General features: G+C 35.1%; 3 protein-coding genes across 3 annotated transcripts; 2 read left to right on the top strand and 1 right to left on the bottom strand.

Moving 5' to 3' along the window:
* Nucleotides 1–2,266: 2,266 nt before the first annotated feature.
* On the top strand, nt 2,267–2,557 carry EAF01_001968 (uncharacterized protein; the record flags this gene model as incomplete). Its single annotated transcript, XM_038910218.1, has 1 exon — nt 2,267–2,557. The coding sequence occupies one exon, from the start codon at nt 2,267–2,269 to the stop codon at nt 2,555–2,557; it is 291 nt and encodes a 96-aa protein (XP_038775030.1).
* A 214-nt stretch (nt 2,558–2,771) lies between these two features.
* Nucleotides 2,772–3,973, bottom strand: EAF01_001967 (uncharacterized protein; the record flags this gene model as incomplete). Its single annotated transcript, XM_038910217.1, has 2 exons — nt 2,772–3,472; nt 3,571–3,973. 2 exons carry the CDS (start codon nt 3,971–3,973, stop codon nt 2,772–2,774), a joined length of 1,104 nt encoding a protein of 367 aa, XP_038775029.1.
* An 8,067-nt stretch (nt 3,974–12,040) lies between these two features.
* On the top strand, nt 12,041–13,292 carry EAF01_001966 (uncharacterized protein; the record flags this gene model as incomplete). Its single annotated transcript, XM_038910216.1, has 2 exons — nt 12,041–12,742; nt 12,810–13,292. The coding sequence occupies 2 exons, from the start codon at nt 12,041–12,043 to the stop codon at nt 13,290–13,292; spliced, it is 1,185 nt and encodes a 394-aa protein (XP_038775028.1).
* Nucleotides 13,293–14,463: the final 1,171 nt, after the last annotated feature.

Here is a 14,463-nt window from a genome sequence, read left to right as displayed (position 1 = left end):
AGTACATGAACATGCTGTATTGCATGGATTTTCAAATCAGATCAAGTATTTTTACATATCACTTGGCTACTGGTTCTAGAAAACGATCAACCAATTTTTACAAGACCAAGTGAATATGCACACGAGATACATCTTTTGATCCCGCACAAAATTATCGGTAACGTAAGTCATGGCGTAATGCGTCTAATGGCGTAATGCGTCTAATTGCGGGGAACCACTCTATTAAAATCTCAATTACTCAACAATCAACTATAATACAATCTCCAGTATCACTTTCAGATTCATCTTCAACTTCTTCTCCAATATCCTCTTCAGTTTCAGTTTCATATTCAATTACTTTCCCTTTCCCTTTTCCTTTTTTCATTGTCTGTACCTTAGTAGCTTTTTCGACTTCCACTACTGCATCACATAATTCTTGCGTAGAAATATGAAAATGACCCTTCAAAACTAGTCTCTTTCCTTTCTTACGTATCGTACGTTTCTTAATAATAGCTCGTAAATTATTCGCATCGTGTTGGTGAACAATACTTTGAGCTCGAAGTTGCTCACTCCCAATCGTCAATTTTCGAATGTATTGACGAACCGGGGTTGAAAGAGTCGTATCATTTTCAATTGTTGAATTTAAAAGGTTATTTGCTGTTTGTAAGATTGCTACATCCGGGGGTGAGCTATTGACGAAGACTTGGTTAAAAATATCAAATTGGGTTGGTTCTTTGGATATTTCGACTTCGGGGGTAAACTCTCGACCCAGTGTACGGAACACTCTCTGTGGATTAAATGGATGTAACCCAGCTCCCCGCCATGCCGATTCGATATTTTGATGATGGCATACGTCGGCTCGAGCTTTAATATATGCCTCCATCCATTCAATCTTTTGTATTCGTACAAGTTGAGCTTGATTCAAATCAGAAAGTGCTGCGGTGAGCCGTTTTTTCAATGGACCGAAAACCGCAACATCAAGTGGCTGAAGCAAATGCGAGGTATGAGGAGGAAGTATAAGAAGTACAATTCGATTTTGAAGGCAGTGAGCTATAAAGCTTCCACTAATATGAGAATCGTGGCCATCGCAGATGAGAAGCCGATATTTGCCACCTGCTTTTGCACGAGTTGCAGGTTCGAAAACGCGTTTTAGCCATTCTAATCCATGAAGATTGCTTGTCCAGCCCTTTGTATTTGCTGAAAAGAACCAGCTACCAAGAACTTCCTTCGGAATCCAATTTTGAAGGACATTTTTACCTTTAAAAATCCCGAGTGGTGGAAGAATGGATCCATCCGCACAAATACACTCTACCATTGAAATCCACTCTTGACGGCCTGGATGTGCTTGATGTTTTGTACGAAGTGTAGAATCGATAATAATTCGAGTTGATTCCATTGTCCCAATTGAATGTCCAGATTCATCCATATTATATTCGTCTTTCTTCTCAATTCCATAATCCTGAATCGCTTTTTGATACGTGTCAAACCAAGTACTACATGTTTCCCTGGTTGCACCATCCATTCTTACAGATTCAATTCGACGGCCAATAACAACTGTAAGATGAGGATGTCGTTTGATAAATCGTGGAACCCATTCATGACCAAGAAGGTGTTGTGGTGGGAGTTCAAGGGAGTCAAATGAGGGGCAATCCAAATTATAAGTCCGTTTTGAACGTAACTCCTCAGCCAATTCTTTTAACAACTGATGGCCTGGTGAATAGCCGCTAATTGTCAATTGCTTTATCCACTTAAGAAGTACATTCTCTTGTACAGCAGAAAGTTTCTGTTGCGATTGACGTGCTTCAGAACGCGACGAACCCCCTTTGACGCGTCGCGTCACAGTATCTTTAGAAAGCCCCAGTTCTTTTGCAGCTTCATATGAAGACTTATACTTTCCATTTTGAACTCCTAATACTGCTTCAGAAAGTCGAGATTCCATTTCCTGCACTTTTAAACTTTTTCGACGGACCATTGTTGAATTGTTGCTTTTTTGATGGGGTGGTCCCCCACAATTAGACGCATTACGCCATTAGACGCATTACGCCATGACTTACGTTATGTTTGAGTTGTCTCTTCATTCGATATAATCATACTTTTCCTAACACCACGCATAGAGAAACTCGACGAAGAAAGAGACCATCTCATAACATCCTGCTTCACTCTAACCCCCTCACTCATCTCCCAATACCAAACATCCTCACGCTGCAAAGCCGGGTTCAAGAACCGCCATGAACGAGAAAAAGCCGTCGCGCTTACGAAATCCTATCGTTATGAATGTGATGCCATGATGTTCGGATCGATTTTCAAAAGCGCGACAGAGAAGGGATTATATCCTGCTGCACTACCTCTTTTCGAAGGACTTTCTTTCGAGAGAATTGAATCGATCAAACCTGTTTCCATTTGCAATTGGATGGGAGATCATAATCGGGAGGGAACTAAATTCGTTCCTGGTCGTTGTAATTCTAATTGCGTGTTTCCGGAGTTGATTAAAGCAGCTGGGAAGATTGAGTCTTCTTGGTTGGGACTCGAGATTGCGGATTATAAGGGTGCAGAAGACGAGCAGAAGAAAGAGCTATGAATCTCTGGTTCTTAAAGCAGTGTTAGTAGGAAGAATGTCGGTGTATTGTGATTGTGATGAGCCCATAGCGCAGATATGGGGAGCTCTTGTATATATTCTAATAATTAATAAACTTGTGCTTGATATCGGGAGGAGTCTATACGTCCACATAAACTAGCAAATGAAAGTTCCAAATTCCAAAATAATTGCATGATAAATGTGCATGCAATGCCAATCAACCTTGAAAAATACCTCCCTCTTCAATCACTCTAAAAGCATCCATAGTATGTTTCCATATCACCTTAGAAACTCCATCTTCCTTGTACTTATTATACATCTTCGGTGTTGGATATCTTTCTCCCACAGATCCAACATTATACATACCCCCACCCGGCGAACCATCTACCGCCTTTTCCAACTCAACATCTTGCAAACAATCTCCCCTCTTCCCCGCCTCCATTTCCATCTCTTCCCCATCTTTTGTCAAAGCCCTCGATCTCCACCTCTCGCTCATCAGCCACAAAATCCTCTCTCCACACACCTCCCCCTTCGTCTCCCAAAATCTTATCATCGGTCCGACTCCGAACTTCCACATCCACTTCAACCACCTGGGTACCGTCCCCTTCTCCAACATATCAGTCATCACCACCCCCGGATAAACATGCATCAGACTAATTTTCCCCCTATTCGCCTCGGCGATTTTCTCCATAAAGAACGTCGTCATCCAACATACATGCGAAGAAGCATAGCGGAGAATACTATGATTTCGAAGAGAAAGATCTTCGGGGATGAGTTTACCATGGAGTTTGGAGTTGAGGATTGAAATAACGCGGTTGGGCAGGGGCGAGCGAATAAGGAGTGGGAGGAGTTGTATGATGAAGCGCATGCGAGAGTAGTACATGAGGGAGTAAGTGGAGTCGAGACCTTCATTTGTTGCTGGTGGGTTGTGAGATTGTGATTTATTATACTACGGGATGAGGATGGGAAAGGAAGTAGGGATAAGAGCAAATGCTAGAGGTAAAATAGAAACCTACCATTCTGAGAAAATGTAAGAACTCCCTGCGTCATGACCAACAAATCAATCTGACCTTTCTCCCCTTTTTCCTTTTCTCGCCCATCTAATTTCCCTCTAATCTCCTCACAAACACGATCCACATCCCTTAACAAACTCAAATCTCTCGCTTGCACGAAGCGAAAATCTCCATGAGGACAAAGCTCCCTACATTCGGCGATTATCCTCGTCGCTGCATCTTTATTTCTTCCAACGATAAAGATGAGAAGCGGTTGAGTACTGTTTTTGGCGTGGGCAGAAGCGAGGGCGAGGACAGTGTGGGTACCGATTCCGGAGGTACCGCCGACAAAGACTGCGATGAGGGGGGCGGGGTGGGTGCGTAGAAAATGGGAGGTTTGGGTTTGGATTTCGGGGAGGGGGACCATAGTTTGGGATTCAACGCTGTAGAATGAGAATAGAGGGAAGATAGTGATACAGACTTAAGAGATGAGAAATTGATAGGAATGGCTTGATAGAATAAAGTCAATGGGGTGAAGCTATGTATAAATACTCATTTGGACATTCATTCGGTATATACATCTCCCCGATTCCGATGAAGAAGTGGATTTACTCCCATCTTTGATGATTAACCTGGACGACATCATTTATCGCCAACAGAGTTTCAATTCCATTGCAGGTCGAAGGGACAGACAGAGAAAGATGAGAAAAATGTAGATGTCAAAACCCATGTATGGATAACCGATATCCCTACATCTTGCACAACCCTATATCTTGTATACTTTTATTTCTTTTCAAAGTAATATATTAAATTCAATTAATAATTAATTAATCATTATATTTTATTAAAACTTTTTATTAAGATATAACCATATTATTTTTTATTCAAAACAAAAATTGAAATATTAAGAATATCTAAAAAGTGTAATAATATTTCAATATTAAAATATTAATTTTAAAATATTAATATAAAAATATTATATATTAACTTATTCGATAATATAAATAAATAAAATTATTCTTTTTTTAAATAATTTGAAATTTTGATTTATTTTTATATAAAAAATTAAAAAAGTAAGCCTTTATATTAAAAATTCAAAAAGATCTTGAATTATTATAATAAGATTTATAAATTATCTTTTTTTTAAATTAAAAGTAATTATAAATTAAGTATTTCATAGTATTTGAATGAAAAGTTAGTTTTATAATAATATTTATATATTAATTTAAATTGAAAAAATATAGAAAGATATTTTTTATTAATTATATACATTTATAATTATTTATAAAAAAAAACACTTATAATTATATATTATAATAATATTATTATTATAAGATATTCTTAAACAATTTGTTCTTTAATACAATTTTTGAAATATATAATTATTTTTTATATAAATATCAAATATAAAATATTATAGGATTGAATTAAAAATGAATTTCGAATTTGAAATTCTTAGAAATATTGAAGAAATTAAAGATCTTTTTTTAGATGAAATTCTTTTAAAAATAAGTTTATCATATATTTCTTTTGAAAAAAGAATGTATATAATCTTGAAATTTGAAAAGATAAATAGTATCTTCAGAATTATTGTTTTCTTATTTATTAATTTATAATAGATTTAATATTGAATCTTTAAAATGATTTTATTTTAGTATTATATTCTTTTATAATAGTTAAAGATTAAACTTAATAAGTTTAATTTGATGTATAATTTTTCTTTTTATAGAAAAAAGATTAAATAAATTTTAAAAATAAATTTTAAATTTTTTTATTAAATTAAATATATTTTTAAAATCTTATTTAAAACTTGATTCTTAATGTTTTTTGAATATTTAAACATTTTTTAAAAAATATTAATATAAAAGAATTTGAAAAATTAACTTTTAGTTTTATAAATAAATTTTAATATAGTTTTTTATTATATTTTTAATATTTTATAATAACGTTATTTTAAATTGATTATTATTTTGTTTTATATTTTAAATCTCTTAGAAATTTGATTTTGTTTTACAATATTTTTGAAACTTTATATATTAGTTTTGAAGTTATTATAACAATTTTTGAATTTAAAATTGATTTTTAATTCAATAAATAAAAGTGTGTAAGATATAGGGTTGTGCAAGATGCAGGGATATCGGTTATGTTGATTTTCTTTGCGGTGATTGGTTCGGATTTGGAGGTGGAACCGAACGAAACCCGCATTCGCATTCGGGAATGTTTAATGAGTAGGTTACTAAGTACGTATTCATTATCAGAATCCTGATATCGATTTGCGCATCGAGATCATCTAGGACTAGAGTATTGAAGCTAGCTATAGCTAGGGAACTTTCGAATGTATGAAAACAGTTCGACCTCCATGTACTTCAACTGAAAAGGACATAATAGATTTTTCAGCAAAGTGTGACTTTCACGTGACTTGCGTGATTGATAAATTGTGGATAGCTCTGAGGAGCTCAAAATCTAACCTTTGTAAGATTTCGAGTTACTTGAAATGGTTATGCTGATCCTCCTTTCAACCCTGGCACTTCTGCCATTCTAGATCTTCTCTTCTAATTCTTGTCCACCAAGTCCTGTATCTCCAAAGTGGTGTTTATTTTCCATTTCGCCTTTTATCCAAAAAGCATACTCGGAATCCAGAGAAAGTTATATAAACGAGATCCCCTTTCACCTCCTATGCATCCAGTACTCTCAGAACTAAGCTTTCTTGACTATACAGTCGCAAGTTTCTTTCAAATAAAATATTCAGTTTCCAATTGCAATAGCCGTTATCAAAGTCTCCAGAGATCTTTGGAGATGGCTTATCTCGAACCACCACGGAGGAAATTCTCGCGATGGGAAGAAATGATGATAGAGAAAGTTGACGTGATAATGAATAATCACAATAGTTCCTGCGTGTCCAATGTCAAATATATATACCGGGTATCAAATCTACTCGCAAGATCGTGAAGCGAAAGAGTATGAAAAGATGAGGTTTGGCTGTAGGAGTATCATCACGTGACTTGTCATAAACTGATATGCCACAAACGAGATGAGCTGGGGATTTTGGATTCCTTCCTGAATGTATTGAACTGAATGACTTGTGGTATATACAAACATATACTCGATTACAGTTTCTGAGATTACAACCACGATAATCATATCCAAATCGATTCATTAGACTCCGTATTCCTTTCCCCTTAATCATATCTTCACACCCCTTCATCAATGGAAATTTCCACATCCAGCATAGGCGAGGAGGCTCTTACGCTCCCTCTCCTCTTACATTAAAAGAACAAAATCGAATCGGTATATTATTAGAACTTTCTACATGCAGTATGCAGGACATACTATGTATAGCCTCAAGATTTCCGCAGCTGCATCTACAATGAATCGACTGGAAATGAAACATCCGCTGAGTAGATTTTCTAAACCCCAAAAGATAGAAATGAATCAAAAGTTCAATCCCGAAGCGCCATACGCTTGCTTACCCCGCGAGAAAGATAATAGAAATCAAGACGGTGAAGAGTAAGTTACTAGGTAGTTGATGAATTCGAACCCTACCCTAGGAAACACAAAAGAGCTAATGCAGCCTGACGTCTGACCCTTAAAGTTAATTGTCCACTTAACTACGTACTAGCCTACTAGGTAGGTATCGTAGATCTTGTAAGTTGTAATTGGAGAAGCGAGAGAGAGAGAGAGAGAGAAAGAGAAAAAAGGCCCTGAAAAGTTAAAACCTCCTCTTTCTGAGACCTTCGAAGTAGAATAGAGAAAATCAAGAAATAACCTTAATCATCATCTTTTCCAAAAGCTAGGTATCCATCTATCCGTGTTACTATCTCGTGGGACTGAATCTAATTCGTTTGTACAGTAGTTGGGATTGTATCTGATTTTGTACTTGTAAAACTATCTATTCTCCATTTTCGATTGACGATTGACGATGTGATGAGTACTAGGTAGGTCATACATATCGCGATAAACGAGGATGGAGATATATCGATGGAGATGGGGATACGGTATGATGAAGATGAATAGACGCATCTGGATTTGTGGTCAAAGTTTGACCTGATTTTTGAATTGTTAAACTACGGTACCTCCTCTGGTACACAATCTGTAATTCTTCTCTTCATCATTTACGAGGTTTCTGTGAGGATTGTTGTTGGTTTGGGGGTAGCTACGAGGTAGAGTTCTCTAGATGATCGCATTGATGGCTATTTTACCTAGGTCCCGGTAAGGTTAGGTAGATAATTCAAGTATATCACCAATTCAATCCTCTCTAAGGAAGTTCCAAAAAACATCGATGCCGCGATAAACTTTCCAGCAACATTCATCACAGCCAATATGGTGGAGGTGGAGGCTGGGGTTCCTAGGTATCTTTCTAGATTTTCTAATCCCGGGGTCGATGTAGTGGGGGTTGATTATTGGTGGATATCTCTTGTCAGAATGTCGAGAAGCTGGGTTGTATGTAGTATCGAATCGTAGCTTGGTGATAGGTGTGAATGTCTGTGTGTATTCATGGGAATCGTGGTAAGATTCTCATGCAACCTGGACTTGGCTGATGTGATAAAGTGACTAGGTATGCTGTATGACATCTGATGAAGTTAATACTTGATTGGAGATGAGATGGATGAGAGGTTATAAATATATGCTTTTCCCTTCTTGATTCTGGTGCTTTGTTTTACTGTACTATATAAATTTATATACAATTCTTCATACTCTGAATAAATTACCAGGCAAAGAAAGAAATTTACTCACTGGATACCGCCTGGAAAAAACAATACACACAACGGTCACAACAATTATCACCTGTTATACACATATATATCCACTCTCCTTCAAACAAACAAACGCACATACCTACATGCCTACATACCTACATACATACATACATACATCCACTCTTCTACAAAACCCCCCTCAAAATGTGCTGGCCCAGTCGAACAAAATACTACCGCGAACCTGTTGTCCGTGAAGTCGTCTATGCCCCTCGACCCGTTTCTCGAGGTCATCATCATCACCACCACCCTCAACGCGTCTCGGTTACTTCCGTCCGTTCTTCGAGACCGGTGAGTCGGACCTATGTTACGACGGCGAGTCCAAGAGCGAGTCGAACGAGTTATACTAGTTCGACTCATAGAAGAAGGTATTGAGGGGGTGTAGGATTTAGGTTGAGAGGGAATGTCTTTTGTGATTGATCGCGGGATGAATGAATGATGATGATGATGCATGGTCATGATGGGTATGGTATGGTATGGTATGGTATAGTATGGTATAGTATGGTATGGGTATGGGTGTGTGATTTAAGGCGTATGGGGTTGCTTTGAATTGGATGGCTTGAGATAGGCACTATGAGAGATGAAAGATAGATGATTTCCGATGTGGATATGATTGTTTATGTGTGTGGAGCGAGCACGGTTGGCTAGCTGGCTATATGAGAGGAAATCTTGATTCTTCTATACACACTGTCTTTGTTTTGGATATCTGGGGGTTGTTTGTTGTACAGCGTATGATAATGTTATGGGTTATACGAAGTATGGGGATCTACCCTGCGGAGTTTCACTTATTTAGCTCGGGGGGGGGTGAGTTGTACGATGAGATGGCGAGTTGGATGAGCAATAAATTGATGATGTTTTGATCTTAGATGGTATCGTGTTCTGAATCAGGTACTGTGATATATGATAAATCTACCTTTCATAAAACCTACAAAGTTGCCTGAGAGATCCTCGCAGGAGTGTCATGAAGAGTAGATATCTCAATGTCTGTCTGTATGAAGGGATGACATGGTGGGAAATGTACTCTTTCTCTTACTGTTCACGATATTGCTATATTTGTTCGGGTGACAGGTCACTTGCTATGAGAGATACCTGCCTCCAGCCTGCCCATACAATCCCAGGATTCAACCTATCAGATTTCCCACATCAAATTCTGGGGGAATCAATTCCATCGCAAAATCACGCAACAATACGATACTCTTAGTCATCTGACCATCTTAGTCATCTTATCATCTCAATCATCTCAGTAATTCAAACGATAACTAACTAACGTGGTTTATCATTGAATAGCCTATATCATCGAGTAGCCCACTTTCACCTCAATTTATACTTGTTTCTTTTAACATATATTTTATCAACAACCTATAATGAATTCGAATAATTAAAAAGCTTATATACTCCTTACTATTGAAGCTATTTATAAAAATAAAAAATTAAGTATTCAAAAGGCTACTATACTTTATAATATTTCTTATACAACTTTTCGATATAAAATAAAAGGTTTACTTCTTTATACAAAAACTCAAACGAATTGTTATAAGATTATAGAATTAGAAAAAAAAATGATTATTTAATATATACTCGATATAAATTTAAAAGAATTTTCATTTAAACTAAAGAATATAAAAGATATAACAAATAATATTCTTAAATTAAAAAGTATAAAATATATTAAGAAACTTTGGGCATATCAATTTATAAAATATTGAATCAAATTAAAGATATATTTTAATTATATTTATAACTTTTAAAGAGTTTTTTATAAGAATCCTAAACTTTTTAAAGAATGGTTTCGATTAATTACAAATATACAAACGAAATATAATATTTTAAATAAAGATTTCTATAATTTCAATGAAATAGACTTTATAATAGAGATTATATATTTAGTAATAATAATAATTAATGCTGAACAAAATGACAAAAGCAAAATAATATAGCTAGGTAATTGAGAATAGGCTATAATAATAATATATAAAAATAAAAAGGGTGAAATTATTCCCTTATTTTTAATAGTTCAAAAACAAGTTTATCTCTTTAATTAATATATTAAAAAAAATCTTCCTATAGAATAAACTATTAAATTTATATCTAATAAATAAATAAATAATAAAACAAATTTAGAATAATTGAAATATTTTGATAAACATATTAAAAATCAAAGAAAGAGTAAATATCGAATATTAGTATTAAATAGGCATGAAAACTATAAATCAATAGCTTTTCAAATATACTACAAAAAGAACAATATTATATATTTATATTTATTATTATATTTAAGTTATTTAATTCAACTACTTAATATTAACTATTTTAGTAATTTAAAACATTTATATAATAATCAAATTAATAAATTTATTAAAATATATATTAATTATATTTCAAAGGTTGAATTCTTTATAACTTTTAAAATTGTATATAAGAAATTAATCACCTCTCAGAATATAAAATCAGAATTTCAAAGAATAGATTTAATTCTATTTAATCCTAAAGCTATACTCTCGAAATTAAATATTCAAATTCATATATCTACTCCCTTTTTTTTCAATTTAAATCAATGAATCTCTCAAACCCCTTACAATCCAACAAAAGCTCTTTTTTAATTAATATTAATTAAATCTTGAATAACTTATTATTAATCAAGCTCTCCTACACCTATATTCAAAATTATATTAGTTTTAATTAAAAATATAAAAAGATTAATTTATAAAAATATACTTTTAAATATAAAGAATTGTATACTTTAAATAATAAATAAAATATTAAATAAGCATTAACACATAAAAAAAACTTAATTATATTAAAAAGGAATACTCATTAAACAAAAGGTTCTTAATATATTATCTTAATAAAAAATTGATATTTAAATTCAATATAATAAACATCAAAAAAAGAGGAATTCTAATAAAGAAGTATTTTCTAATCGATATTATAATAAATACAGAAAGATAGAATATAATACAAGAACCTATCAAAATAATATAATAAATCCTAGATTATTAAATTCTTAATAATTTCAATTAATTAATTCAATTGTTATTGAATAATATGGATTTGAAAGTATAAATTGAGGTGAAAGTGGGCCACTCGATAATATGGGCCACTCGATGATAAACCACATTAATATTACTAGGTATGTATGACGTCAATGATAATGGTGGGGTAATCGTAATAACCTGCATCAAGAAAGCTTCCTTTGCTTCAATTATCCTTGTTATCAACCATCACCACCCAGGTAGTTATTATATTATATCAACAGTCATCATTTATATTAACTCGGAAACCTTGTCGACTATCGTGGAGTATATATTCAACGACCTTTCAAACCGTAAGGTGAAGCGGCATAAATTGAATTGCAAGGTTTGTTCTCCCCTGTCCTTTCGTCGCAGGAGACATCCATCTATCTTCTCTATATACCTATATAGTTGATGAGGCTATTCATGCGATGGTCAACATGAAGCAATCACACATCGAGACAAAACCTGAGAAGTATCCAGATTTGAAGGATCATTTTATGTTACATCTATATTTCATATCTTGAAAGTATTCGCTGGTCAGATACGCATTGCATTAAAAGGTGCCATAAAAAGAAAAGGAAAGAGCTGATCAGTTTTTAGGACCAATAAAACATAGTACTTTCTGGATTCGATTCAACTATCAATATGTAAGTACAATTTGTTAATTTAATTCTGTTTCACATCTCTTAATTTTTACTTCAACACCAAGGAAAAAGTGATCAAAAAATGCTGCGACGGGCAAATTCCAGCAGAGGTTCTGGATCGGGAGAGAAACATAATCCTTTAAAACATTTGTTCGCACCCAATCATCCTTTGTTACACCCTCGTCGTCGCGGTCTTCGACCCATGTTCAATTACGCTGATCGTCAAGTTAAAATTATAATCGCTAACATTCTTCTTGTCAGGAATCGAGCACTGTCAGTTCGCTCTTCAGGGGGCAAATCTTCATCCAAAGAAACTTCATCCTCCAAACATTTCTCCCTCTCTTCCCTTCGTGGAATCAATCAACCGGATCTCTCAAAGAAACTTTACAAACTTATCAAAACCGAAAACAATCTCATTACAGCATATGAAACGGCAGGCAAAGAACGTATCTCGATTGCTACTCAACTTTCCGAATGGGGTGAATCCACTGAAGACGATGCGATTTCGGAAATCTCGGATAAGATTGGAGTTTTGTTGAGCGAATTGGGTGATCAGGAAGATTATTATGCACACAATTTGGATGATTCAAGAGGAGTATTGAAAGCGATTCGAAATACTGAGAAGAGTGTTCAACCAAGTCGGGACCATAAACATAAATTGGTAGACCAAATTGCCAAGTTACGGGCCAAGGAACCTCAAAGTGCTACATTGGTTACCTTGGAGCAAGAGTTGGTCAGAGCAGAAGCAGAACAATTGGTTGCCGAGGCTCAATTAACAAATATTGTAAGTTCTGTCGTTTTGAAGTCACGATTGTGCAAGAACAGCCAAGTAACTGACAAGCTACCTACAGACAAGAAAGAAAATCAAGGAGGCATATGATGCCGAATTTACAGCCACGATTGAAAGAGCAGAGAAGCAAATCATTCTTGCTCGTCATGGACGTCGACTCCTCAATCTTCTTGATGATACACCAATCGTACCAGGAAATACTCGTCCAGCTTTCGAACACACTGAACAAGCTAGACAAATTCTCAATGATGCCGAGGATGATCTTCGCGACTGGCAGTTAGATGAGGAAGAACTTCAATCACAAGGTAACTTGGATTCTGGTGCAATGCGTCAGGAAAGTGTTGAACATCAACAAGTCCAAGATGTAGGGGGTTCCGTTGTTGGTACTGAAGATGGTTATCGTAATGAAGGAGTTCAATCGGAAATTGGTGACAGTAGGATCAGTAGTGGACAACAAGTCCCAGGAAGTTATGCTCCTAGTGTTACGGGAACTTCAGTTACAACTGGTCCGATGGAGACAAATGAGGTTAATAGGGTTGTTTAAGATGGTGGATAGTTCACATAACTTTCCGGTCGTTAATGCCGTATAATTGAAGCTTTAATAAGTTGTGAATTCTCTATCTCATAGTACTTTTTGTTGTGAGATGGTCGTTTTGGATTCCAAGGTTCGAGTGCGTAGAATAAATATGTTCCGATGTAAGATTATGAATTGTTTTCTATCGCATGAAAGGTTATAGATCTTTAAAGTCAAGTTGATGCTTTGAGTTAGCACATCTTCTTGAACTTTATTCAGATGTTCCTGAGTATTACAAATCGGAGAATACAGTAAAACTCGGTTAGCCTTATACCGGAACGAAAAATTCGATTAATCAAATTCCGTATAAGGAAAAATTCCGGTATAAAAAATAAGAGTTTAAATGTTTTTGTTCATATTTCTATTAATTAGATTTTAGCTTTAAAATCTCATGTTTTTGAAGGATATTATGTCATAGTAATTAATTGAAGCTTATTTTGTTAAATTTGTTATTGAGAATTTATTGTTAAAATTTATATCAAATTCGAAAGAAAAAAAAGGATTTTAATGTTTTAGTTTTATTCAAAAATCTAGTGTTTTTATATAAAAACTAATCAAATAAGGAAAGTTTTCTAATATTTTTCAAGATTCCGATAAATCTCAATCTGATATAGTCAAGTCCTACTGTATCCCTATATCCCTACGAAGTATAGCCGAATGAAAGGGGAAGCGCGATGATCACATCATCCGAACCCCGCCATTTATTCCTCGGCGAAAATAAGCTGCCGCTCGTCGGGCAGGTTAGGTATTGATCATTTTAGTTATTCTCTGAGTCTGTCTACGTATCGGTGAACAAAGTTTTTGATTTCTTGGTTGATTTCTTTTTGCTGGCTGCGCTGTTTGGATGCGGGATTTGGGCTTGATAAGGTGAGGTGAGGTAAGGTAAGGTAGATGGTTGGGGATTGCGGATCGTGAATATGTCTCCGAAAAGTGGCCGGTTTGTTGCCGGTTGGGGGTGTGGTTGGTGTGGTGCGGGGGGAAAGTCGCCGGGAAGTAGCCGGGAGGAGTTGATGGAAGAGGGAGTTGATGGGGATGTTGATATGTTTGCTTTTGGGGGAGGGAGGAGGAGGGGTACATATTTGTTTTGTATGCTCTTTTTTTTTTGGATTCGAATCTTGTGGTGGTATAGTACAGTTGGAAG

This window comes from Botrytis porri, assembly GCF_014898465.1.
Source record: "Botrytis porri strain MUCL 3234 chromosome Unknown BPOR_002, whole genome shotgun sequence".
NCBI classification, from domain to species: Eukaryota; Fungi; Ascomycota; class Leotiomycetes; order Helotiales; family Sclerotiniaceae; genus Botrytis; species Botrytis porri.
The sequence above is the reverse complement of the archived record's forward strand: the minus strand, read 5'-3'. Positions and strand labels throughout refer to the sequence as shown.